Raw genomic sequence first — 25,866 nt, forward strand, 5'->3', positions numbered from 1 at the left:
CTTGTTGAGGAGGAGTTTTCAGCAGGCTCGTTGTCCCATCGCTGTGACATGATCATGCTGAGCTCAGCCTCTTCCTTGTCCAACTCTGGCCCCGCCTCCTCCTCATCGCTGTTACAGTGGTCTCTCTTGGCTCCAGGAAATGACTGGGACTGGGAAGTCTGCCAAACTGGAGTTCTGCAGAAACCATCACCTTCCAGGCCTGCCAGTAATTCAATGATGGCACGGTCTTGGCTGCTCTCTGCAACATTTTAAAAGACATTACACCAGGTAGCTGCAAGCAAAAACCCAATTTCCCAAATTAACTGATTTAGTCAAAGATGGATTAAAGGGGCACTGTGCAGTTTTACGAAATTCAAACTTAGAATTTACAAATCTACAACAACAATAAGGTAATAATACATGAATACAGAAATATTCATTTTTTAGGTCAATTTGTTTATTCAGTTTATTCAGTCATGAAAACAAAGACAGTTTGTTTTTTTAGTTTGTTTAGGCAGGAAAAAAGCAAATGAAGCTCTGTCTCTGATTAAAATGTCTTCCCCAAAACTAGCTACTACCAGGCTATTTGTATGGTATCTCCCCCCCCAGCCCCTCCTTATTTACAGGCTTTTGGCACAGTCACCACTTGTCCCCACATCCTAACCAGGATTTTTTTCAATTAAATGTATATTTTAGACACTAAAAGGTAAAGTAAGTGAGCAGAGTACAGCTGTGTGCGTATCAATGAGGCAACCATACCTAACAGGGGTGAGTTGCTGGATGTCTGGGAGAGCGGGAGGAAGGTCTGACTGTTCTCCAGGAGACTCAAGATAGCTTCCTCATCTACAACGGCCTCCTCTGGGATTTTACCACTGGTCCTCACAGTGTCTGCAGAGAATAGTACTGTTAGCAGCACTGAGACATCACACATTTGCATAATCTGAAAAGGGAGGTCCATCAACACAAACACCAATCAAGCCTCTGTGCTCCTGCGGGAGCCTCAGTAGAGAGATTAGCCCTAGAACACAGATTCTGCATTATTGCTGCAATGAAGGCTCATCTTTACTCTGCCTTTGTTTGTTCACACTGAACCAAGCAGCGTTGGCATGAAACCGTTCCAATATGTAATTTCATACAGCATGATGGCATTGTGGAACCAAAAGAGGCATGATGGTGCACATCATAATGTTAAGATCAGTGTTTATACACGATTCCACTTATAAATCTAAACATGTATCTGCCGACTGCTTATATATGGATGCTGTTGTGACTGAGATCCTGACCCAACATGCATCCTGGAAAGTGACAGTTTTTTTTTTCTTTTTTCTCTAAATTACATAATGTCATAATCGCCATCATTAAATAGCAGACCCTTGCAAAGAGGGATGCTTCTTTCCCGAAGGGAGTCCTGACCGTTCTATTGTTTTATTTATTTTATTTTTTAGTACAAGCTTCCAGAGACCGCAACTACAAAAGGCAATAGTGGAAGGAGACAAAGGCATGGTGGGTTGTAGTTTTTTGCTCTGAATCCTGACATATATTCACCAACAGTCAACAGCAGGAGCCACTAGGCTCTGCTGCTAGAGACAGATGGTGTTTTTTGGACATAAATGTGTCATAGAGTCAGTAGGACAGACAAGATGACAGACTCTTCTCCATATATAAATTCTGCATTTCTTTTTACCATATTACGGGTCCTGTAATGTTGCGGAAATTCATGTGTGTGGGAAGTGTGGGAAATTCATCCATCATTTGACGAGTGAAGGATCTATTTAGCTGTCAGACTGTGAACACTATCAGACTGAAACACTCTTATCCCGATTTAAACCCAGACATAGTAGGAGCAAGAGAGAAAGCAAATGTCACTATCAACAGCTGCCTCTACTGTCCAACACACAATCAGAGAGGCAGGGCCACATGAAGACATAGGAAACAAATGCACTTTGATGACGAGGTCAACCATTAGTAACATTAATTATTTTAAATCATCTATTCGCTTTTGTCCAAAGCGACTAACAATAAGGTAGTCTTCTCCCTTTCAATAACTCCAGACATAAATTGTGATAAAATAAAGCTAACTAGAATGGCAGTCCTGCTAGATTGGGATTTTCATTCCACTAACTCATAGATACCAGTCACCTAAATATGTCTGATGTTTTTCAAACAGATCAATACATTATTCCCTGATAAGAAATGTAATGATTACTTTGCTATTAAGGCAAAAATGACTTATTCAGTAAAGAGTAAAGGTAATCCTTCAGATAGAATTTCAGTAAACAAAATCAATTGCATATATAGCATATGACCAATATAATGTAAGCAATGGCCAGACAGTGTAAGACACCACCACAGATGTTATCAGTGGGTCAAATCTGATGCAATATTATAGAAACAATCCGACAATGAAGCCCCCTCAACATCCATTTAGTACTGGCTGACGGTAGTCAAAAGGCTCCAGAACAGCTGCTAATAGAACCTTTCCATTGTCAAAAAAGCCCTTTTAAGATAGAAAAAGCAGCACATTTAATCCAAGGTAAGGGCGGCAATTACCGGCCTGTCTTTCTAAAACCGAGGCGTAATGTTCCTCCTTTTCTAAAAGCTGCCTCTGAGGTAGGCTTAAACATGTGACGTGATGTGAAGCTCAAAGTTGGGCTGTGAACAGTGACATAGAATTTGTCTTCAAAATATAGAGCTTTACATCGCACCCGATTGGAGTTTAGAACTGGGTTCTTAGCAGGGGCTTTTAATTTGAAAGTAGCGACTGTCCTTAGCTTGCCGACACAACAACAAGCTAATACAACCAACAGCTACAGAGACCGAGGAGACTAGAGCATCTCCTGGATCTCAGCAGCTGTCCAGTTGTTCATCTTGATGTCCGCAGATGAAGTGATGGACTGACTGCTGTGATCAGCTGTTTCTTGGTTTTGAAACTCCCCGGCTGTGGGTCGCACAACAGTGTAGGTCATAGACACCTCCGCCCATCTCACGCAGAGGCCAACACATTTCCGCCTCGTTTTTAGATAGCAGGCGAGGCGGAAATAAGTGTACCCTCCGAGGCGGAAAATTGGCAGACCAAAACAGACCCCCAATTTGCCACCCTCTGTCTAAAACCGCGGACTGAGCTGCCAAAAGGACGGGCAAATTTGCGGCTTGGTGCTCTGTCTAAAAACAGCTGAAGTCAATCCTGGTTGCACTGATTTAACGTTACTCTTCCATTAACCGTTTTACCATGTACGGTTGTGGCAAGCTGCACCCAGTATAAGTAAGGGATAATGCCCGACGAGGTGTCCATAATCAGGAGTTAATCAACGACGTGACGATTGCCTTCAGCATTCACACTATTCTATTGTTCTATCGCTCTTCTCATTTATTTATTATTCCAGATTCTGTAGTTTTTCAGCATGCATCTCCTCCTACAAATTTTGTGCTAAAGAAGCCATTCAAATATCAAAATGTGCAGTTTTTTACGGACATTACTGCTTGTATTTTTTGTTTTTCTACCTCTTATACTTTTGGAAATATTCAGCTTTTTCTGCAAAATTTTGCCCATTCATCCTCATGGGGAATTTTTCAAATTTCATTCTGCTATAACTTCAATATACGTTCAGCTATACATACTTACATAGCTATATGCACTTTTCAGCTTTTTCAAATATTTTTTTTCAAAAAAAAAATTTACATTGAAATAATAGGAAAATCTTCAAATCCTCTTCAAAACTCATCGCCTTTCAACCTCTTCTTCTCCCTCATACTTTGAGCTAGAGACACTATTTAAACTTTAAAAGAGTCACAAAACCTTGAACTATTGGGCTTGTATTCAGTTTTTAAAAATCTTGCATGGTTTTGAAATCCTCGCAGTTTAAGTTTTAAGGATTTTTAGCTCCACTTCTGATTTTATAATGGGTGTGTATTGCGTCAGCTAGAGTGCGTGAGCACCAACTGCAGCAGCCCAGAATGTAGAGCAGCTGGAAAAAAATGGGAGAAAAATTCTTTTCAGCTTGATTTGGATCCCACATCTTGTACTTCACATAGACAATATATGCATAGAAATTAAGGAAGGAAATCTTGTTGGCTTTCAGCTGTTGGTCTTAATTCAGATGTGGGACTTTTGGTTTGGGATTTAGAAGCCCAAGAGCAACAAGAAGTCAAGCAGCTCCCCCATAAGCTGCAATGTTAATTTTGAGTCGAAATTTCTGGTGAAGAGCAGACGGTACCTGTACTGTCTCTCGCTCTTGTGCCCTCATTTCTCACTTTCCAGAAATAAAAAACAACACGAGTGCATTCAGCCATGTCTCCTCTCACTCAACATATAGATATTTTGGTGACAACCATTACAGTTTTTTCAAACTGGGAGGCATTTTCCCATTCATCCTTATGGGGAATTTTTCAAATTTCATTCTGCTATGACTTCAGCGTAGAATAAGCTATTCAACTATTAAAATGCTCAGCTTTTTAAGTTCTTCCAACGTAATACAGCTTTTTATCTTTTCAACTTCTTTTTCTAAACAAAATTTAACACTGAAGTAAATGGGAAAATCTTCAAATCCTCTTCAAAACTCATCGACTTTACACCTCTTCCTGTCCATACTTTGAGCTAGGGATACCATTCCAACTTTATAATATATAAATATTTTGGAGATAACCAATACAATTTTTTCAAAAATCCCTGGAGTTTGGCAGGTGTTTTCCAATTCATTCTTATGGGGACATTTTCATCTTTGGCTCTGCTCCTGCTCCAGCATGTGTGCAGCCATTTTAAGCTCTTTCTGCCTTTATCCTTTAAGCTTTTCAGTCTTTTTTCACTTTTTAAGCTCTTTCTGCCCTCTTACTCTACAACTTTTCGGCCTTTTCAGTCTTTTTTCACCTTTTTAAGCTCTTTCAGACCTCTTACTCTTCAGCTTTTTAGCTTTTTCAGATATTCATCTTTCTGCCTTTTCAATTCCTTCAAACATTCCGCTTCATGTTCAGCTATGAAAATGTTGAAGTTTTTAAACTCTTTCAACCCTCTTCAACTTTTCTGTCTCTTCATCTATCAAAAATATTAATCTTTCTGCCTTTTCAACTCCTTCCAACATTACGCTTTATGGTCAGCTATGAAAATGTTCAACTCTTTAAACTCTTTCAGCCCTCCTCAGCTTGCCTTTTCATCTTTTAAAAATATTCACCTTTGTGACTTTTCAGCTTTTTTATACATTCAGCTTCATGTTCAGCTACAGAAACTGTTCAGCTATCAATATTCTCAACTTTTTAAGCTCCTTCGACCTTTAACTTTGCAACTTTTTCAGCTTTTCAAGTTTTTCAGCTTTTCGGCAGTAGGTTCAGCAGATTTCGCTTCAGCCTTCAGCATTCATATGGTATCTTCGAAGGAAATACTAATTTTTCTAGTTTATATTTGCATGTGTTCTACAATCAAAATATAAAGTTTTTCACAAGCCATAACTTAGTTTCCCTGGTAATGCCTGAGGGTTTGACTGATACCTGGAAAAATCATTACTCTCCCGCAAGATTCTTATGCAACGGAAACGTTGTTCACTCCTCCAGTAAATAGGACGGACCATAGATACGACTTGGCAACAGGAGATATTCTAGTCCAATGAGCGATGAGCTCGAAAGCTAACGCTATGCTAGCAAGATTCAAAGTCAATAACATTGCGAACGGTTGACAAACCGTAAATATCATGAACAAATGATCGGCCGTGTGTAACGTTACTGTGGCCACAGCCTGAAGTACAGAGTTGAACAGTGAACGGGATGTGATATTATTCGATGTAGAGGGGAATTGTACTTTCTGCAGCTTGTGTGTTACAGTCGCCACCTAGTGGTGTTCAGAGATAGGACACTGAAAGACTGACGGACTGCACTCAGTGTTGGAAATAAAATATTCAGATTTGATACGCCAGCTAGCGCATTGATTTAGAATGGTGAACAGACAATTTGACTGGAACTACTTAGTAGGTGTCCATATAGCAGGGGTTCATAGACACTGCTGGGGAAAACCCAACATTTCCTAGTGTAGCTGCTTCATAATAAAGGCTTTTACATAACTAAATAACAGGGAACTTATATTGTGAAGAATTTATACATGATAATCATCAAATAAGTGGAGCTTTTTTAGCAGCCATTCTTTAACACTGCATTTACTGCACTGCTCTGCATGATTAACAGCTGCTCTGCTGATCACCACTCAGCATGTCATCAGTAACAGACACAGGTTTAAGCAAGTAGCCCTGTTGTCATGGAATCGCAAATCTCTGCCACGCTGGACAGACAAGTCAAACCAAGTCAAGCAGAACAAGTACATGTGTATGGAAAAGCTGTATATGGACCCTGAGGTGAGACTGCGATGTCTGCCTTTTTCATCTTCCATCGTTATGAATGAAGTGTGAACATCTACAGTACATTTAATGTGCTGTTGATGATTTGCTCTTCCCTTTACTCAGCCTTTATTCCAAGTGTCTTTTCAAGACCTTTGTTGATATCCAAGTCAGGTTCTGAGGATAGAAGGCGTTATGGCTTCTACACATTTTATAGCCAGTTCATATTTTGGGCTAAAACAGACTTGACTTTAGGACAGTCATAGGGTTTCCTCACCTGGCCATGAGTCCCTGTGCACCTCCACAGCATTAGAGGGGGTACATGGCAGTTCCTCAGGGGTCAGGGGGTCAGAATGGAGGGTATGTTCACTGGGAAAATGTTCTTGGTCCTCCCTGTTGCAAACAGACAAACTTTGGGCCCTGGGCAGAGAGAGACAATTAAGAAGTGTCATTTGGTCCTTGGAGGATTCTCGGAGGCTCAATCATTACTATTAAATGCAACACAGAAAACAAAGTATAAAAGACACGGACATATCACATTAATGCCTGAGTGCTCCTTACATGTGCAAGGGAACGATGGAGTCATTTTCCTATTTTAGACGTGTGTGAACATGAGTAGTGCTGTCAGTTTGGCTCTTACCTGATACACAGAGAAAAGGACCTTCTGCTATCTGCCCTCATGCAGTCATGTTTTATTAGCATATATGTGCAGTGGGTCTTAATCAGGGAAGTGCTATGTTTACTCTGTGTGTGTGGAGGTGGTGTGTTATGGCTCTGTGAGTCTGTGGGTGGCTGGATGTGTTGAGAGTGTCACATCCCTGTCTGGTGTGTGTGTGTGTGTGTGTGTGTGTGTGTGTGTGTGTGTGTGTGTGTGCGTGTGCGTTTGCATGGGTGAGTGAGAGAGTGAGAGAGAGAGAGACAGAGAGCATGAGAGGGAGTATAGCCTTGTGGTGTCTGTTTGTGTGCTAGAGAGGAAATATGAATGGAAAATGGGCAGGCAGCCAAGTTGGGCTTTGTCTCCCTCCAGATCACTCTCAGCTACAAGCTGCCCATCATGCTCCCTTACCCATACTGGCCTGCTCCATCGCCTAGCAACTCACTACTTAGTGACTATGAAATATTGAAATGTAGACCACGCATACGGCCACTGCTTGCAAATGGAACAAATTTCACTGCAACAGTGATACAGAGGAATAAAAGGTGCTACTACTGAACTGTTCCAGACTTTTTACAGTTTTGATTAAACTGCAGACACTTGACACGCCCTCACATGCCCTCAAGCTACTGATTCTATACCCTGTTACTCCAGTGGCTACATGGTAAACTTTCAGCAGATCATTTCAAGCTTAAAAACATGTTTGATGAAACAGGCTACAGACAGTAGGGTTGTCTGTGTAGACCAGTGGTCCTCAATAGGCGGCCCCCAGGCCTCCTATTTGTGGCCCCCGAACTGTTATTCCTTCATTATGTGTTTTGGTTGGGTCAGTATGTGTATACCGGGACTTGTCTCCATGCCAACGATACACAGACAGCTGGGTCACTCACTGCTATGAGCGCAATTTTTCCCAAAGTTTCACTTTCATTTTTGGAGCAGCCGACATCATGCTGGCTGTTGGAGCCTAGATTGCATGAAAATGGCATGTTCCAAGTTCACTGCTAAAAGAAAAGTGGACAGTGAAAATCGGTAATTCAGGAAGAATGGACTGAAAAATGTGTATTCATTCTCCCTCCAACCAACACAAGACCTCTATGCTCTTGTTACATCTACAACACAACAAAAAGCAACAGAGTGCTCACTTAGAGTGGTGTGGATTTTGGGTAAGCAAAAAAAGCCATTATCAGATGCAGAAATGGTAAAATAATGCATGACTGAAGTGATGGACACAATGATTGAAGGCAAACAAAAACAGGAAATATTCAGCTATGTATTTTAATTCATGTAAAAATGGAAATGACATTTTATTTTAGCTTGTATTTTTGTGGTCCTTTTGAATGAAAAGGACATTTTTGAGCATTACAATACTATTGCATGTGGCCTGACTGACCTCAATTACTTGGACCTTTGAGTCATTGAAAAAAAATCTTTGTGGCCCTTTAAGGTTTGTATTTGAGTACCTCTGGCATAGACAGACAGGTGAAGCTGCATAACACCATGTCTGAGTTCAGCAGCAGCCCAGAGGAATAAAGTAAACACTCCTGTGGAGGCAGCCCACACAGGAACAGCACCGGGACAGGATAAACCAAAAACAGACATGACAAATGCTAAACTACATTTAATGAGACATCACAGCCACATGGTGACACTTTTATTTTAAATGATGAACTGACTGAACCTGTCTTGCTCTAAATGATAAATTCCACTAGGTAGTGGGGTGATGAATGATGAAAACATTGCTGAATATATGAAATCAATGTGTTCGGACTTATAGATCAGCTGGCATGTTGTTGCTCTCCCACAGCCTGACATTAGGATGCCAGCAAGAGAGATATTACTGCAGCCTCATTGTCATTCAGAGACTTTGTTCTGCTAGGCCATGTAAGGAAAAGCCTCCAGAGAAAGTCAGCATGCACAACTGCATGTGACACTGTCTGGCTGTCTCTTAATTAGTCTGCTAGCTAACGAGGGGACAAGGGATGGAGCCTGGCAGGCGCTGGGAGATTACTGCAGCGATTAACACATTTCACCATGTAGCCAAGCTGGTCACACAAGAACGGCAGAGAAAGTGCTGATCAAATTTTCCATTACTAACATATTTTAAAGTGTTGAGTACCAACAATATACAGTATATTTAAGCCATGAGGTAGCTGAATACAATGACTAACTATGTACAGCGCTAAGGCTGATGATAGTCCTGCCTGACCTCCCATAACCACTGTCAGGAAGTGACAGAAGGTGTGTGTGTATTAACAGAGGGTGACCGACACAGTCAGGCAGTAAGGACGAACACACGCATGGTTGTGTGTCGAAACTGCAGCCTCGCTCCCCTGTTTCTGTCTGATATCAGAGGTTAGGGAATAGAAGACATCTGGATCTGATCTGATGCAGAGGCACGCATGGCTGCCGAGCCAAATGTACTCTTATTTATAACAGGAAATTCTTGCTGCCTGTACACTGTGGGAAAGGAGGGGGGTGGGGACGCTCTCTCTTTCCTAATCTTTCCACACTCATTTTCTATCTCCACCTACCTTGCTCCCTCTGTTCTACCCCCACTCTCTCCATCCCTCCTTTCCATGTCTTCAACCTGCCCCCCCTCACTGTCCTGAGTGGATAGTGGAGACAAAAGGCCTCACACTGCCATTGGCATGCAGGGATCCTGCGCCAATTCTCCACCTCTTCCTCTGTGTGAAAATATCAGATGCGGCGAGGGGTGAAACTTCGCTCTGCCGCTGATCCGCCTCTGGAGGTAGTATCAGGGCCGTATTATTTGCGAACCTAACCAGTGTGAATGGATAAGCTGGCAGTGTGGAGCGAGGGCACGTCGATCATACACTCTGTCAACTGCACAGATCCTTCATTCAGTAAAGAGAAATGTCCCACAAAGCAACGTTACATGACCAAACAAAAGTAATGTAGTAACTGTAACCGTCTTTGGCAACTTATTCAAGGAAAAAAATACCACAGCTGTACATGGAGATGCGTCTGTCCTCCCACCTGTCCTACCAACTCTTCTCACCGAGCGTTTGTGAAGAAAATAAATCACCGCGACCTTCAGCCCTCTAGACCGAGACTTCAGGGGACTTTACCCAGAAAACATCCTCCATCCCGGCAAGTGACAGAGTCAGACAGGTCCTGATTATTGATGGCGATTATGTAATTTAGAGTGAAAATCATAACTTTGACACTTTTCAGGATGTTTGGTGGGTGCATTATATCTGCAGCGGCCATTTGCCAATTTTCCGCCGATGGTGAGTCACACAGAGCGAAAAATCTAGCTTCCGCCTTAAAAATAAATTGCTGTGTAATTCACACAGAAAGTCAGTGCTGCAGCGACTAAAGAGGCGTGACGGTACACGACTTCATGATGATGACGTCGGTGTGTTTTTCGCGGACAGTTAATCATATGGATGCTGTTTATGTGGTGATTGAGATCCTCCTGACCCATCAAACATCCTGAAAAGTGAAGAAGTTAAGTTTTTCATGCTAAATTACATTATCGCCATCAGTAAACTGGAAGCTGTCTGACGCTCTCACTGGCAAGAACAGATACAGTTTTTCGAACGAAAGTTCACTTAAGTCTCAGTCCGGAGGGCTGACCGTCAGTGATTTATTTTCATCACAATCACTTGGTGAATTACATTTTTTTCCAGTGATAGATGCAGTTTTTCGGGCAGAAATGTGATTAAGTGGGCGCAAAGTGGGCGCTTTTCCATGTAGCTGTGGTTTTTCTTCCTTATATAAGTTGCCAAAGACAGTTACTACATCACTTTTTTTTGGTCATCTAACGTTGCTTTGTGGGAAATTTCTAGTTATTAAATTGAGAGAGGGACCTGTGCAGTTATCAGATCGTCCGATTGACACGCCCTCAATATATGTTCACACTGGCTCAGTTCACTAATAATGCGGCCCTGATATTACCTCCAGAGGCTAATCAGCACTGGAGCAAAATTTCACCTCTTGCTGCCTTCAAGAGATTCACACTGAGATGGTGGCGGGTAATTGGTGCGCTAACTCCGAATCCAAATGCCAGTGTGAATGGGGTTAGTGACATGATGCCAAGAGGCACAGGGAAAGCTACAGCTACAGCTACATTAAAGTTCATTGCAAAAAAACTTGTACTGGATATGGTCTGAAACTGTGGGAAACTTGTTGGACCAATGTGACTGTATGTAAGTGTAAGTACGTTGTGCTTGTTTTCAAACACCTTTCTTTGAGTCCCAGCCTTTTCTTCACTGGCTTTCTGCCTGACCTAGAAATACATTTTCAAATCAAATTTGTCCTGAAACATCAGTCCCGTCCCAACTATCACCAAGATCAGAAGGATAAAAAACGTACACGTGAAATGCGTTCTCCTTCAGAATCTCCTTGAATCTCTTCATGAAGACTTTCTCACTCTCTGTTGAGGTGACAGACCCACGATCTGCAAAACAACAGACAGATCATTTCAATAGTGTGTACGTCAGTTCTGGAAACTGTCTGTTATAACACTCCTGAGCTTTTAAAGACCTCAAATTCTTTGCTAGAATTAAAACATTTTGGTAAGAATCTGCAATTCAGTATGCTAGCAGCAGCAGCATAATTTGCTGGTGTCTGATTTTTATTGCTTAAATCCTAACAATAAATGAGACTGGCCTAGTGCAATTCTAGACACCTAACAACTGAATCATATTCTCTGTACCAGCTATAATGTTTCTGAGTTCTGGACTATCTCATTTACTCTCTCTACACTTTTCAGTCCTGGCCACCCTGTGCAATTAAAAGTAGGCCAACCAATGTGAAAGCTCCAAGACTGATGATACTCTGACTTGTGTGTAAGTAATGGAAAACTCAGGGCACAGCACCAAAACTAAGACAGGTGTCACAACAAGCTGAAAAGGAGGTGTACACAATGAAACAATACATCTAGCCATCAAACAATTTACATTGCCTCAAAACATGGTTCTAACTCTATCGAGGAGAGCAGAAAGGCTGACACCACTGAAATGAGAACAAGTTCAAACAAAGCATTCAGCATTTTCATTTCATTTTTTTTATTTAATTGTTATAATGGGATGTTGTTTAATAAAATGTTGGTAGTTTATGCAAATGAACAATGGAAATCTCTGCAGCAAAAATCCTCCAAATGACACAAAAGATGTCTTCTGACAGATTTGAGGGCTGTTGTGTCAATTTTGTATTGTTCTTCTGCATTTTTACCAGTTTCACACTGGACAAAAAACCCCACCAACACCCATTAACATCTGGCTTGTGTATAATTCACATGCACTCCCATATCAAATGACTCCATAGTAGTCACAGGTATTTCTCAGCACCAGCTCTGATCGGCTGCAATGAATGTTTCCAGGTGGACACACTGATTTCTTCCCCTTTTGCCGATGAAATGTAATGTGTTGAAGTTTAGGCTGTCTCCGTCTCTGTTCAAGCAGTGATCAAGAAATTTGAAAAGTAACAGTTGTTTATGGCTTCTGTGTCACCAATAACTGAGCATTGTCAGTTACCTGATAGTTCTGTCCATATGCCTCTCTCAACAGACATGAGAGAGAAGTGAGATGTCTCCATCATGTCTTCCATCATCAGCTCAGCTAAAAACACAATGTGTCCAATGACCTCCGCCATGGAGGAGATGTTTTTGCCCATGTCTGTGTGTTGGTTGGTTGGTCGGTTGGTTTGTTAGCAGATGACACAAAAACTTCTTCAAAGCTTGGATGGAGGATGTGTGTCTGCCCAGTGTAGACCTCATTAACTTTTGGTGTAGATCCAAGATTTTTTTTTCTCACTTTTATTAACATTGTGAAATAGGACATTTTTCCACACTTATTTTAATTTCTCAGGGATTGATGCATGGATCTTGATGAAATAACTACCAGGTGGATGGTATCTATGAGTGAGTACAAAGGGGACTGTTTGGCCTTGGTGGAGGTAAGCACTCTACTGAGTGTCATTCTAGCCGAGACGATATTCATGAGAATTATAAAAACGAGTTTAATGACGTAGTCTGATGAGATATATGATCTGCTGCTTTATACTGTTGGCTGTTTTTCCAGCATGTTCATGAAGATGATGGACCCAAAAGGGGGAAAAACAAACAGAAAACAAAATTTGTCTACCAGCAATGAGAAAAAGAGTCAAATGATTATTTTCGTGGGTTTTTTTAAGGTTGAAAAACCTGCACATACACACTATTTTAGATGTAAAAGTAGTGTCTATACGCGTTCATCCACGAACACAAAGAATATAGTATGTGTTGGTTGCAGATTCCTTTACAATTCATGGACAACATTTCTGCCAGCAGCCATTGAAAGTCAGAAAGCATCAAATCAGATGACAGACTGACATCACAACAGCGTTTAGCAAAGTGCAAGACAGATTTTCCATTGTGGATCCTCTCACCTTGTGACTCAGGGGTTTCTATCTGGGATGCCTGGTTCTTCTCTCTCCTCCTCTGCTTCTCATCGTCCCAGATGGCCTGCAGGCCAGGGTTCCTGCCAATCTGATCTGGACACAGCAGAGAGTCACAGCAGCATGTCAGCTCAAAATTCCACCATGCTTTATTATTTTCTCACCAAGGAGGTTTAAAACATATGACACAGGCTTTTTCAGTTTTTATGGCTGCCAAATCAAAGTGATGTCAGACTTAAGCCATAAAATTCAACCCATACATATTGTAGTCATATTTTCAACAGTGCACTTTTTATACACTGTTACAGAGCAGATGGAAAAGTATGAGTCTGACCACAAGCACTGTCTGCCCTGGAGTGGCCTCTCCTTTCCTTTCTTCACTAAGACAGATGCAAGCTGTGCTTCACGGTTCTGTATCCAGATGGATCTAAATCATCAAGACCCACGGCACACTTACAGCCTCCATACAAGTACAGTCTCTAACACACAAATAATACATTTAGTAAAACTGGCTGAACTGGAGTAAGCTGAGGCAGTCATCCTGACAGGGACTCAACAGTTCTTTTGAAGTGTGGGACGAGTAGACTACCGAGTCACCAAATTCTAAGGTTTAAGCAAACAGAGGCAACTCTTCTTTCTGTTGTGTGCAGGGCTTTGTCAGATCATGCCATTTACATTATAGGTCAGTGAAACATCCCTCTATACTGGATTCCTTCATCTCAGCTTATCTCTTCCTCTCTGCTCCCCTGTGACAGGAGGTATTAGCTCAACTCCAAAAAATGTATCTTCAGGGCTGCTAATGGATATGATGGGTGGAGGTGCACTGAACCAGCTATGTTCTGCACCTTAAGCACCAATGATTCAGCAGACGACCTTTCACCTATGTGGTCTTTTTCTTATAACAGCATCAGACTGGGCTACAGTACTGGCCCAAACAGATGGAGGGTAGCCGCAGGTGGGGATGTTGTTTTGAGTGTTTTCTTACTTTCAATTTCCAGGCGGTTGAGGATGTCTACTGCCACAGCATCGACCTCTAGCTCACATGTGCTCTGCTTCTCCACATCATCCAGGACTAGGGAGCTGTAGGCACACAGGAAGAATAGTTTACTACCACTCGCTGTGTGTGTGTGTGTGTGTGTGTGTGTGTGTGTGTGTGTGTGTGTGTTTGTCTATATATACAGACCCTTTCCAAAATATTAGAATATCACTGAAAAGTTTATTTATTATTATTTATATGTGTGTGTGTATGTATGTATGTATATATGTGTATATATATGTATATATACACACAAATATATATACACATATACATATATCATTATATATATTATCATGTTTACATATTATGAAAAAAACTGCATTAAGCATTACTGTGGGGACATTCAATTAGGGTGAGAGAGGCTGTGCAGTGGGACTCACCAGGGTATAGCTTTCTCCTCCCAGCGAATAAACATTCCCCCAAGGGTGCTGTCGCTGAGCTTAGAGGTGCAGGGGCTCTTTAAGGGGCTGATGCTAGGACAACTGCTGGGAGTTTGCATGTCTGGGACTGCTGCTGCATCTTCTTTGGGAACACAGACACACACAGACACACATGTGCGAAAGTGTGAAAAAATGAACTTTAAGATTTCAATGATCACAATTAACTTTCACACTCACTCAACTGTTGAGAGGGTATAATAAATGTAGTTACAGAGAAGTTCAGCCAGGCTGAGAAACTAAGCAAGCTAATCAGACATGTTGTGCACAAGCCAGTAGGTTAGCTGGATTATCTAACCTTGGGTCTTCAACAAGTGGTCTGTGAACCCTAGGGGGTGGTCAAAGTAACTGCAGGAGGGAGGCCAAATTATTGTATGTAACAATAATATTTTCTTTCCTCAAAAATTTACATGCATGTGAAAATACATATGATGTGATCATCGTCAGTAAACTTGGTGCTGTCTGACTCTCGCACGCAGGGAGGCTGTTTTCTGGGGGAAAGTTCACTAAAGTCTCAGTCAGAAGGGCTAACCGTGACTTACGGTAGTTTCACACAAACACTTGGTGAGTTAAAGTTTTTTGCCCGTGACAGATGCTGTTTTTTGGGCAGAAATTAAGAGTTGGTAGGACCGGCGGGAGGACAGACAGAAGGACAGATGCATTTCCATGTACAAATGCAGTACTGTTTTCCTCATTAAGTTGCCAGAGTTACTACGTTACTTTTGTTTGGTCCTGCAACATTGCTTTGTGGGGTATTTCTCTTGATTTTGTTGAGCGAAGGATCTGTGTAGTTATCAGACTGGCAGATCAACACGCCACCACTCTGAGCCACCGTCTTACCCATCACACTGATTCGGTTCAGCAATGCTGCACCTCTGATACTACCATGGAAATTTCACCTCTCGCCGCATCTGAGACTTTCACACAGAAGGTATGGAGAATTGGCGCAGGATCCCTGCACTCTTAGGGCAGTAGGAATGGGGCTATTGTAGAAAACGATTATTGTATAGGTACATAAAATGAAAACTGTTTGGTTTTATGGGGCATTTCTTCGATATGTTCCACTTGTAGTTTTGACACTAACTATTTTGGAGACGAGTGTTAAGACAGTTAAGTGGACTTCAAAATACATCAAAGCCTCTTTTCATCTCAAACTGGCCCATTCAACAAGTCCAGCCCCTTTTAGCATTATTGCTCTTGATCCCAGATTAAGGACTTCAGGCTTTCAACTTTGATCTTAAGGAGTGAAGAAAATGTAAACAGGTGTAGCCATTAATGGGGTATTTTATGTTCTTTGTTGTATGGGGCGTTGGATCCCCTTTTTCCATTGATTGTGTCAGTGTATAGGTGGATCAAACATGGGAGCCCTGCATTTGTCAGAAGAGAGTCATGCGTGACGACTATAAATAAAGGACTTCAAGTGTGGAATTTCCTGTCCTGAATCATTAGTGCCCTCACATGTAGAGCCAGTTCCGCTGAATGGGATGCTCTCTGTGAGTTTGGAGAAAGACTGACCAACGATAATGCTCAGAGGCAGTGATGTGAGATAAGGACTTAGCTGTGATCAAACAGAGTTGGCAGTCAGGGGTTTAGTCTCCATCAAGAGGAAGCAAAAGTTGGTTTATCCAGGTCAGGCTCACCTTGCGTCAGAGGAAGAAAACCTTAGTTTCCCAGTCCCACTGTGGGTTTACCCCTGTGTCCCCACTTCTCAATACACACTTGAAACATGAAGCAAAGGAGAGTCATAATGTGCCAGAAAAACTATCAATACATAGTCTGGTAATGTGAGCTCACATTAACCACCGTAAGGCTGGTGGAGCAAAAAAAAAAAAACAGAGTGTGTTGAACTGAACAATGGCGTGTTTCATTTTATCTCAGACAAGGAGGTGATCTTTTCAGTTGTGTTTGCTGGTTATCTGTTGTTCTGGTCTGGCCCCAGGATTTTACAAAATCTACTTAACACCAAACCTGGATGGAGGATGGGTTTTTAGCCCTAATTAACTAATTTAAAAAACAGAAATGCAAACTTGTCCACTGACAAGGTGAATGGGAACAAACTGCCGATTGTGGGTTTATGCAGGTTTTTCAAACACACCTGATCACTCTAATTTCAGTGTAAAAGTGGTTTCCGAGATCGTGATAAAATCTATTATTCTTCTACAACACTATGGAGATTATGATTCTGAACTGAACTGTTTTGTTGTCCTAGTGTTCAGCTGTTACAGATCTGGTTATCTTAAATAATGGTTAAGCAGCTATGGGTGGTTTAAAGTTTAGAGTGGTAGAGGGCTAGGATACAGCTTGATATTGGATTAGGTTTGATTGAATTAAAGTGGACTGTTGGGCCTTGGAGGATGTATGTGCTCAACTGAGCGCTATTATAGTCTCTCATGAATTAAAATTTACTAAGAGGAAGACAAAACAACTGAAAGATATTTGTGCAAGTGGAGCTGGTAGAGACTAAAACTGTGGTATATAACACTATATAGTGGTCGGAAATGTTTTAAATTGCCAGGAACATGACCTAAACTTAGTAACTAAGTTTAGGTCACTGTTTAGGCAACATCAACCTGGAAAGTTCTCCAAGTATTTTGTATACATTTCCCAGTGATGCATGCAACTTTAGTAGTGCATCAGCATTAAACTTATGTTTTCTGAAAAAGACACAGTGTGTGTGCGTGTCACTGCATCATAACTCTGCAGGGCTGACACCTATGGCAAGCAGTTTTAACATTTAATAGCTAGACTGGATATGTATTGCAGGTATCTGTAATTCAATTCTTCCCAATCAAAAAGAACATTTTAGATATCCACAATGACATTCTTCCTAGGACAAATGACGTCACTTTTGCCATTCATGTGTATTGGGTTCTCAATTTCAGATATCCACAATTACATTCTGGATATCTAGAATGAACATTCTGGACAGATGTTCACAATTGCATCTTTACTAGTCATAATACAGGTTGTGGATATCCGTATGACATTTTTACTTGTCACAATGTATTTTTGGATATTCAAAATGACATAGTTATGTATTTTGGATATCTGAAATGAAAATTATGACTAGTAACAATTGGATTGAAGATATCTGTAATGGAAATTTTTCCTAGTGTCATAACCCGGCTCCAAGGCTGTGCCAAAATAGGAAGACAACACGAGCTGGCTACTAGCAATTGGCATTTATTGGCCCCAGAAACATAAATCAACCATGGCAAAACGTGTAACAATCAATATCAGTCATGAAAGCATGTGTGAGTGTGTGACAACAGAGGTGTAAATCAAAAGAAACCAAAGAGACACGCTGCCATCAGGTCTGCCAGCGAGCAGGGATCAGTTTCCCCCCCACAGAGGCCGTCTGCAGAATCAAAACAGTCTTTGTAGGAAGAGCACACTGGCCCAGGTGTAGCTCATGCAGCTGACGACCCTCCACTCAGCACCTGCTAAGCACAGCCCAAAAGGAAAGGGGACACCTAGTGCCTGGGAGGAGGGATCGTCACACCAGTAAGAATTCAATTGCAGATATCCAGAATGTTCATTCTAGATATCCAGAATGTAATTGTGGAAATCTGAAATGTTCTTTTTGACTGGGAAGAATTGAATTACAGATATCGGCAATACATATCCAGTGTAACTATTAAAAGTTAAAACAGCCACTTATACTTTTTAAGGATTCTAGATATCTTAAATTTAGTTTTGACTAGTACAATCAAAGTTGTAGATATCTTGAACTAACATTTCCACTAGTAAGAATGTTATCGTGGATATCTTTAATTACCATTCTGACTAGTGAGAATACAATTTTGACTCTGAGAAATGCTATTATGGCTATCTAAAATGCAATTGCAGATAGGGGTGTGGTTCGATTAAACGTTAAAATGGCTTGCCATGGACACCACTCCAAAGGACTAAGGCGAGCCTGGAGACTACAAAGTGCCTGCACTGACACTCTGCCTGTTCTTGTTCCATCCTCACAACTTCTGATTCAGTTTGTTTCCTATCTCCTGGTTCTATAGAAGTTTCCTGCTTATCATTGGGCAGTATGCTTCCACTAGATTTTATTCTTTGCCTCCTCAGCAAGCAGCAATGAAAAGAACAGAATGGCTTAAACAGACCGATGAGAGACCAGGTAACTAGAAAGGAAAAAAATGCATAGGCTAAAATGTAGAAAGAAATACAGAGGGGTCATGGGAAGGGAATGAAAAGAGCACAACAGACCACAAGACAAAGCTTGTGAAAAGAAGTGAGAGGGCAGCACTAGAAAAAGAAAAAACAGAGAGAGCTTTCAAACAACAACAAAGGCATGAAGGAAGAGGGGGAAGAGATCAGGACTAATTCAATATGACACAGGGCATGGAAGTCTTTCCTGCTGAGCCAGGGGGAACAATGTAATCAGGAGAAGGAAACCTGGACATACCCACGCTGTCCAGGAGAGACAGCTGAGTGTCCTGTGGCAAGTTGGCCACTTGTTGAACAGCACAAAGGTGTACCTGGACATGTGCAACACAAGAACTGCACCAAATAACGAGTTGTGGTCAAAAGTTTCCATCCACTATAAAGAACATGTACATCATGGCATTCTTCAGTTCCCAGTGATTTCTACAGCTCTCATGCCTCTGTGATGAATGAGTGGAACACAAACTACTTTGTCACAAAAACATTCATGAAGTTTTGTTTAGTAATGGATTTGTTGTAGGTCCTCTGAAAATGTGACCAAACCTGTTGGATCAAAAATGTATATATACACAGTACCTTGAACAATCAATTTAGGTGATTATAGAAAGTTGTGTGAAGCGTATTTGCTTTGTTGCTTGGCCTCTAAACTTCTTCTGAGTGAATCTGGGCCCATATTCACAAAGAATCTTAAAGGCCCCCACACACCGCCCATTTGCCCAACTGCCTTATCCGACCACTCTCAGACCACTCTGTTGCTACCTGTCTGACCTGTTTGGCAGAAAAGTTGCATTGAACACACTGCTTTGACATGCTGCCAGTTCCACAGTAGCGTGTATTTTCTGCACTTGTGCGAGATGCAATAAGCGAGTGGCTCTTGCGTTAAAGATGCTGGACTAGAGGTTTATGCACGCAACTCTCTTTACTTTCAATCAAAACGAAACTTAACTATTTCAGACAAAAACAGCTGCATACTAAACATGTAGTGAGTCATTACCAAATGAACACAGATTAATTTGTCCTGAACAGACATAATAGCAGCTAGTCTCATGCCAGTACTCTAAAATATGAAAAAAAGAAATGGAGTGTGTAGAAAACCAATGCGCACACAGTATTCTGCCCCTCCCAGAGTATCCAATGGCTCAGACGGCTGGCAGCCAACCTCTTCAGACTTCGCATGGTGAATCGGAGCAGACAAGTCCGAGCGGCACCGAAAGCTTCCAACGCAGCTGAACACACCGAACATATTTGTTCCCGTCCTTGTCTGAGTCTCTCCAAATGCTTCAGCCATTCAACGGTTGAGCCGGTGTGTTCCTGCCTTAAGGCTAAAAGTAGCTTCTAAGAGGCGAATTTAGGAGCAACTCCTAAAATAATGGCATGTCAGTCATAACTTTAGGACTCCTAATTTTTGAAAATAAGAGTTATTCACAAAACATTTTAGGCCTAAAAGTAGCACCTAAGTCTGGGACACCTCCTAACTCGCTAAGACCTAGTCACAGCCGAATGTTTTGGAGATGCCAAATGAAAGGGAATTATTAAAACGATGTTGAATAGACTGCAAAGGGATTGAAGTTGTGGTTGAATTGGTGAGGGACGCAATTATGTCCCCAACCAACCGAAACAATCTAATAATGCCAGACTTAAAATGTTTGGCAACACTCCGGTATTTGGCTACAGGGAAAATGCAGCTCTTCGCACGGGACTAGTATTTAGGGACCTCAAGTGATTTAGAAATTATCCACCACGTCTGTGTTTCGTGCAGTGCATTCGCACAGAATAAGCGAAGTCTGTGTTTTAACTCGAATTTACTGATATATGGGACTAATATTATCAAAGATCTCAGTGTTAGGCGAAATATGGTAGGTAATTTGCGGTGGAATTTTTAATTTACAAATTACGGACATGGCAGATTCACACTGGATTAAGATTACAGGCGACCTCCGCAATTATTACAAATTACTAGAGGTCCCGAGGTTGTACTAGTCCCATATGGAAGCGAATATGTTCCATAAATCAAATTAAAATGGATCAACAGAAATGCTTTTTCATTTTCAGAATGTAGCTGCATTTTTTGACTCATAAATAAAATGAGAAAAAAATCATCCAAATTGCATTTTCATTTTCTTCTTCAAGACTGCTCATTTTGTTAATTAATCAAAATAATAAAGACAATTACATTTAAGATTTAATTTTCAAAAGATGCCCCAGCAAATAGTTACCAAAATTCAATTTGAAATGTCAATTTGGAAAATTAAAATGCATTAGCAGAAATGCTTTTTTTATTTTAAGGTCATCGCTGCATCATGTGACTCATAAATAAAATGAGTAATAAATCATCCAAAGTGCATTTTCATTTTTTTCTTCAAGACTGCTCATTTTGTCACACTACTAAAAATAAAACTGCTTTTTCGTCTTCAAGCATATTCGACAATGGTGCAAGAGGAGAGACAAGAGGTGAAGGCTGTGATACATGTTTTCAGAAACAGAGGGGAAATCACCACTATGTCCAGTTCTGTACTGCGGTCAGGCTATCCATGGTTCGCATTTGTTTGGTCAAATCAGTCACACATTTTTTTTCCAGTGCGTAAATGCTCTAACATTTATGGGGATCGTAATGAAGCCGCTCTGAAGAGTTGCCGGTAGTGAGTGTGGGTCCTTATAAAATAACGTCATCCATAGCAAAAGAGAGTTACTTCTAGCTGAGGAGTTCAATGTTTTCATAACTAAAAGTAGGTCTCAGGGGCTTTGTGAATTACTTTTAAAAAACGACTCTTACATAAAAACTTCCGATGTACGAGCACTCCAAACATTAAGATAAAAGTCTTTGTGAATACGGGCCCTGATTGATAACAGCTGCTGACTTTTCTGGCCCATTTTAATAGGACCTGTTTGATACAGTCATTAGACTTATCCACAAACACTACAATGGGAAAATCTAAAAAGCTCAGAATTGATCTGAAAGAGCACATTATTGATTACTTGGAGCCATTTCAAAGTAGTTACGTGTCCCAAAATCAACTGTGCAAACAACTGTGTGAGTGTTCAGGATGGTCAAGAGTCAACCAGTAACCATCAAAGCAAGTTTGTAATGATTTAGAAGCTGCTGGCAGACAGGTGCCTAGAGTCAAGTGTGTTTTGCATTGCTATGCCACCAGCAATATGTTTGGAGGATAGAAGGTGAGGCCTTGAACCCCAACAACACCAGACATACTGTCACAGCATGGTGGTGTTAGTGTTTTACTGTGGGCTGTTTTGCAGCGTGTGGAGCTGCTGCTCTAAAGAAGGTAAATGAAATAATGAAGGAGGAGGATCATCTCCAAATTCTTCAGGAAAACCTAAAATCATCAGCAGAAGATTGGCTCTTTGGTGCAGTTGGGTGTTCCAACTGTTCCAATGATCCCAACACATATCAGAAGTGTTAAAGGAATGGATCAATCAGGCTACAATTGAGCTTTTGGAATGAGCTTCCCAAAGTCCTGACTTAAAGAAACAAGTCTGTGCCAGGAACCTAACAAATGAAGTTGAACTTCAAGGATTCTGTCAAGAGGAGTGGATAAAAATTCAGCCAGAGGACAACCAGAAGAAGCTTGTGGACGGCTATCAACAGCACCTTACTGGGTGAAACAGAGACATTTAACCAAATATTAGAATCACTGTATGTACATTTTTGATGCAGCAGATTTGGTCACATTTTCAGGAGATCTATGATGTATTCATTACTGAACCAATCTTCATGAATGTTTTTGTGGCAAGGCAGTTTGTGTTGCACTCATTCATCACAGAGACATGAGAGCAGTAGAAATCACTAGAACTGAATACTGTCATGATGTACATATTCTTAATGAATGGATGTAAACTGTTGACCACGATTGTGAGGGATTAGGGAAAGATTTTTAGCTATTTATTTTTTGTGTTAATAGTGTCAGTACACAATTAAACACTACAATTAGGATAAGGTGACAATGATGGATTAGCTACTTGAAAAAGAAATAGATAAAGCAAGAAAATAGAGTTGTGACCTCTTTACCTTTGCTGTGGCACCGGCGGAACTTGACAGTCGCCAGGTTAAGCAGGTTCATGCCATACAGATTGTAGTCTATGAAGAGCTGCAACAGGAAGGGGATGTGGGCCTCGTGGGGCTGGTAAATCTTGTTCATCACTGCTCCGCTTTGCAACAGCTCACACACCCTACAACAGGGGGAAGGGCAAATGCATATTTACTGAGTCCAATGTCTCTGTATGAATGAGACATGGGCAAGCAAGACCGAAAACAGCTCTGCATTAAAAAAATGGACTGGTGTGGTGGGGTCGTACCGTTTCAGGTATGGATAAAACGATGGAGTATGCTCAGGGAAGTGCAATTTAAGTAATGTGACTTTGAATTGTTCATCACACACCAAAATACTGCAGATAATACTAAAACTGTGACAATCATTTTATCTTTCATTCTTTATAATTTTTTGTCATATCCTGTCAGAAGTAATCTCCCAGGAAGGCATGTTTGCATGATTTGATGGGGCAGTGCCCTAGATGAGGCTGCCAAGTGTTCTGGCAGAAGTAGCAGATTCATAGGTTTATAAACACACTAAGTAAACACACATTTACATTAGAAGATATTCTCATATGTTACAGAATGCTACACTTCCATTCACTATCACAATTACATTTATCGTAGTTTCAGCTGTAAGCCTCTTTGCTAGCCTTTTATGTTACCCATATAGACTAATACACTACTCCTTTCTGTATGAAATCTAATGTCAGCCTTACACGTATACTGTACATGTACATATACTGTATATGCGGTCATGATATCTATGCATTTTTTCAGGGCTCACATGTTCACGAAACAACTGAACTGTCTGGTAAACACTGTCAAACTACAGAGTCTAAGTTTTACTAGACGTGAAGTTTCCAAGAGGGTCAGAGTCACATCAGTCATTTTCTCAGACTTGACAGAGCTAAATGTTTTTGCATTTTTGTGCTGTGATCAGAGATGAGGGGCTGAAGAGGGATGCCGGGCAGCCAGACCTGCCACTCAATCTCTCTTCTTCTTCTTCCTTCTAATCTTCAACAGTCTCTTCTTCACTCTCTGCTGCTGTATTTTCTCCCTCATAACCTGAATCTCTCTTCATTTCTCTCAATCAGATGTTTTCTTTACTGTGGTCCCTAGATTTTATCTCTCTCTCCAATCCCATGGTTATATATGGCCCTATGGCCCTAAGCAGCTCCACTCGCATCTTCACCACTAACGCTGGTCGCTTTGGCATATAATTCACAGACTACCTGTGTGCTTCCATGCACAAACACACACTCTTCCAATCAATTTGTACAACTGAAAACACGGTAATCAATTTTAAGATTAAGATTAATCCATGGTCTAACACACCGTGACACCGAGTAAGACCTCCCTCGAGAGATCAAGTTTGCTGACCGCTAGGTTACGTAGTTTTAGCAACCTCAGAAAAAGACCGCACAATAATAATACACTGCAGTCTATGCTTCCAACCAAGAAACCACCATCAAAAAGCCATTCATAGCCACAAATAACGCTCAGAACCACACCAAACTTCAGCAACAATACAAATAGGGTCGCAGCACATAGATTGAGACGTCAAACCTCCGCTAGCTTAGCTGGATTGCTATAGTAAAGTGAACACAACTCACCACTCCGCAGCTTCTTGTTGTGGGGAAGCCCTGCAAATCGATTACCGAGTGCAGTAGAGTTCCACAGCTCAAGGATGAAAATCTATGATTATTACTCCATGGAAATGCAATCAAAGTTCATACGTGTCTTACCTACCAGTTTATAACAGTTACTATCAAGAGCGTACAGGGAAAAGAACGGAATTGAGCATTTCTAACCGCACTTGGTAATCGATTCGCAGGGCTTCCCCACATCAAGAAGCTGCAGCAAGAGAGTGGTGAGTTGTATTCACTTTAAAAAAGCTAGTGGAGGTTTGATGCCTCGATCTATGTGCTGTGACCCTATTTGTGCTGTTGCTGAAGTTTGGTGCTGTTCTGAGCATTATTTGTGGCTTTCTGATGGTGGTTTCTTGTTGGAGGCATATACTGCAATGTATTATTATTGTGCAGCCTTTTTCTGAGGTTGCTAAAACTAGCGGTCAGCAAACTTGATCTCTCAAGGGAGGGGTCTTATTTGGTGTAATGGTGTGTTAGACCAGTGGTTCTCAAATGGGGGTACGCATACCCCTCGGGAAACGTGAAGGCCCTCCAGGGGGTACGTGAGATTTTATAATATCTTATAATATCTAAAAAGTAGCATCCATGCAAAAATCCTTTGAAAGCAATTAATTAATAAATATTTTAGGAAAATATAAGTTCATACTAGAAAACCGTGAGCGGTTATGCGGGCCCTCGCTCCAGTGTGACATTATCGTCAAACATGCAAGACGGGAAAAAAAAAAGTTATACAAAGATAATCTTTAATGATCATAGCACAGTCTCACCTAATTTAACACTGCTAATGAAATTGAAATATTGATGTGTAGCAAAAGTAATTATACAAGAAAGTGTATATACAAAATGATTTGAATCAAAAGCTGGCCTCAAGTTTGATTTTCACTCTTGTGTGACCAATAGGTGTTCTCAAAGACCATGATGAAAGTAGAGCCCTGTCTGGGCATCTGAATAGTTAGTAAAGAGTTATTCCCTGTTATCATTACAAACGTAACCAGATGTGGCTAAGTTGGTTCAGACTTGGACCCTCATCACACACATGAAGTTTGAAGCAAATCAGACAGTGCATGGAGGAGATATGACCAGTTGAAGTTTCATCCACCAGGGGGCAGTAACCAGACATAGGCTGGTGTGTTCAGGGGCGACCCCTCATCACACACAGTTTCAAGC

General features: G+C 41.1%; 1 protein-coding gene across 5 annotated transcripts in view; it reads right to left on the reverse strand.

The window, feature by feature from the left end:
- rev3l (REV3 like, DNA directed polymerase zeta catalytic subunit) overlaps window positions 1-25,866 on the reverse strand; it is a 130,100-nt gene that overhangs the window by 48,137 nt on the left and 56,097 nt on the right. For 3 of the 5 annotated variants that reach the window (XM_037087059.1, XM_037087056.1, XM_037087055.1), the window contains exons 4-11: window positions 23,027-23,187; window positions 14,770-14,911; window positions 14,336-14,430; window positions 13,342-13,446; window positions 11,287-11,371; window positions 6,571-6,713; window positions 739-867; window positions 1-238 (exon numbers count right to left, since the gene is read on the reverse strand). In XM_037087059.1, the coding sequence (XP_036942954.1) occupies window positions 1-238; window positions 739-867; window positions 6,571-6,713; window positions 11,287-11,371; window positions 13,342-13,446; window positions 14,336-14,430; window positions 14,770-14,911; window positions 23,027-23,187 (1,098 nt within the window). The remainder of the gene's footprint in view (window positions 239-738; window positions 868-6,570; window positions 6,714-11,286; window positions 11,372-13,341; window positions 13,447-14,335; window positions 14,431-14,769; window positions 14,912-23,026; window positions 23,188-25,866) is intronic. The other 2 variants (XM_037087058.1, XM_037087057.1) reach the window with 1 other exon arrangement.

The sequence above is a fragment of the Acanthopagrus latus genome, chromosome 22 (assembly GCF_904848185.1).
Source record: "Acanthopagrus latus isolate v.2019 chromosome 22, fAcaLat1.1, whole genome shotgun sequence".
NCBI lineage: Eukaryota > Metazoa > Chordata > Actinopteri > Spariformes > Sparidae > Acanthopagrus > Acanthopagrus latus.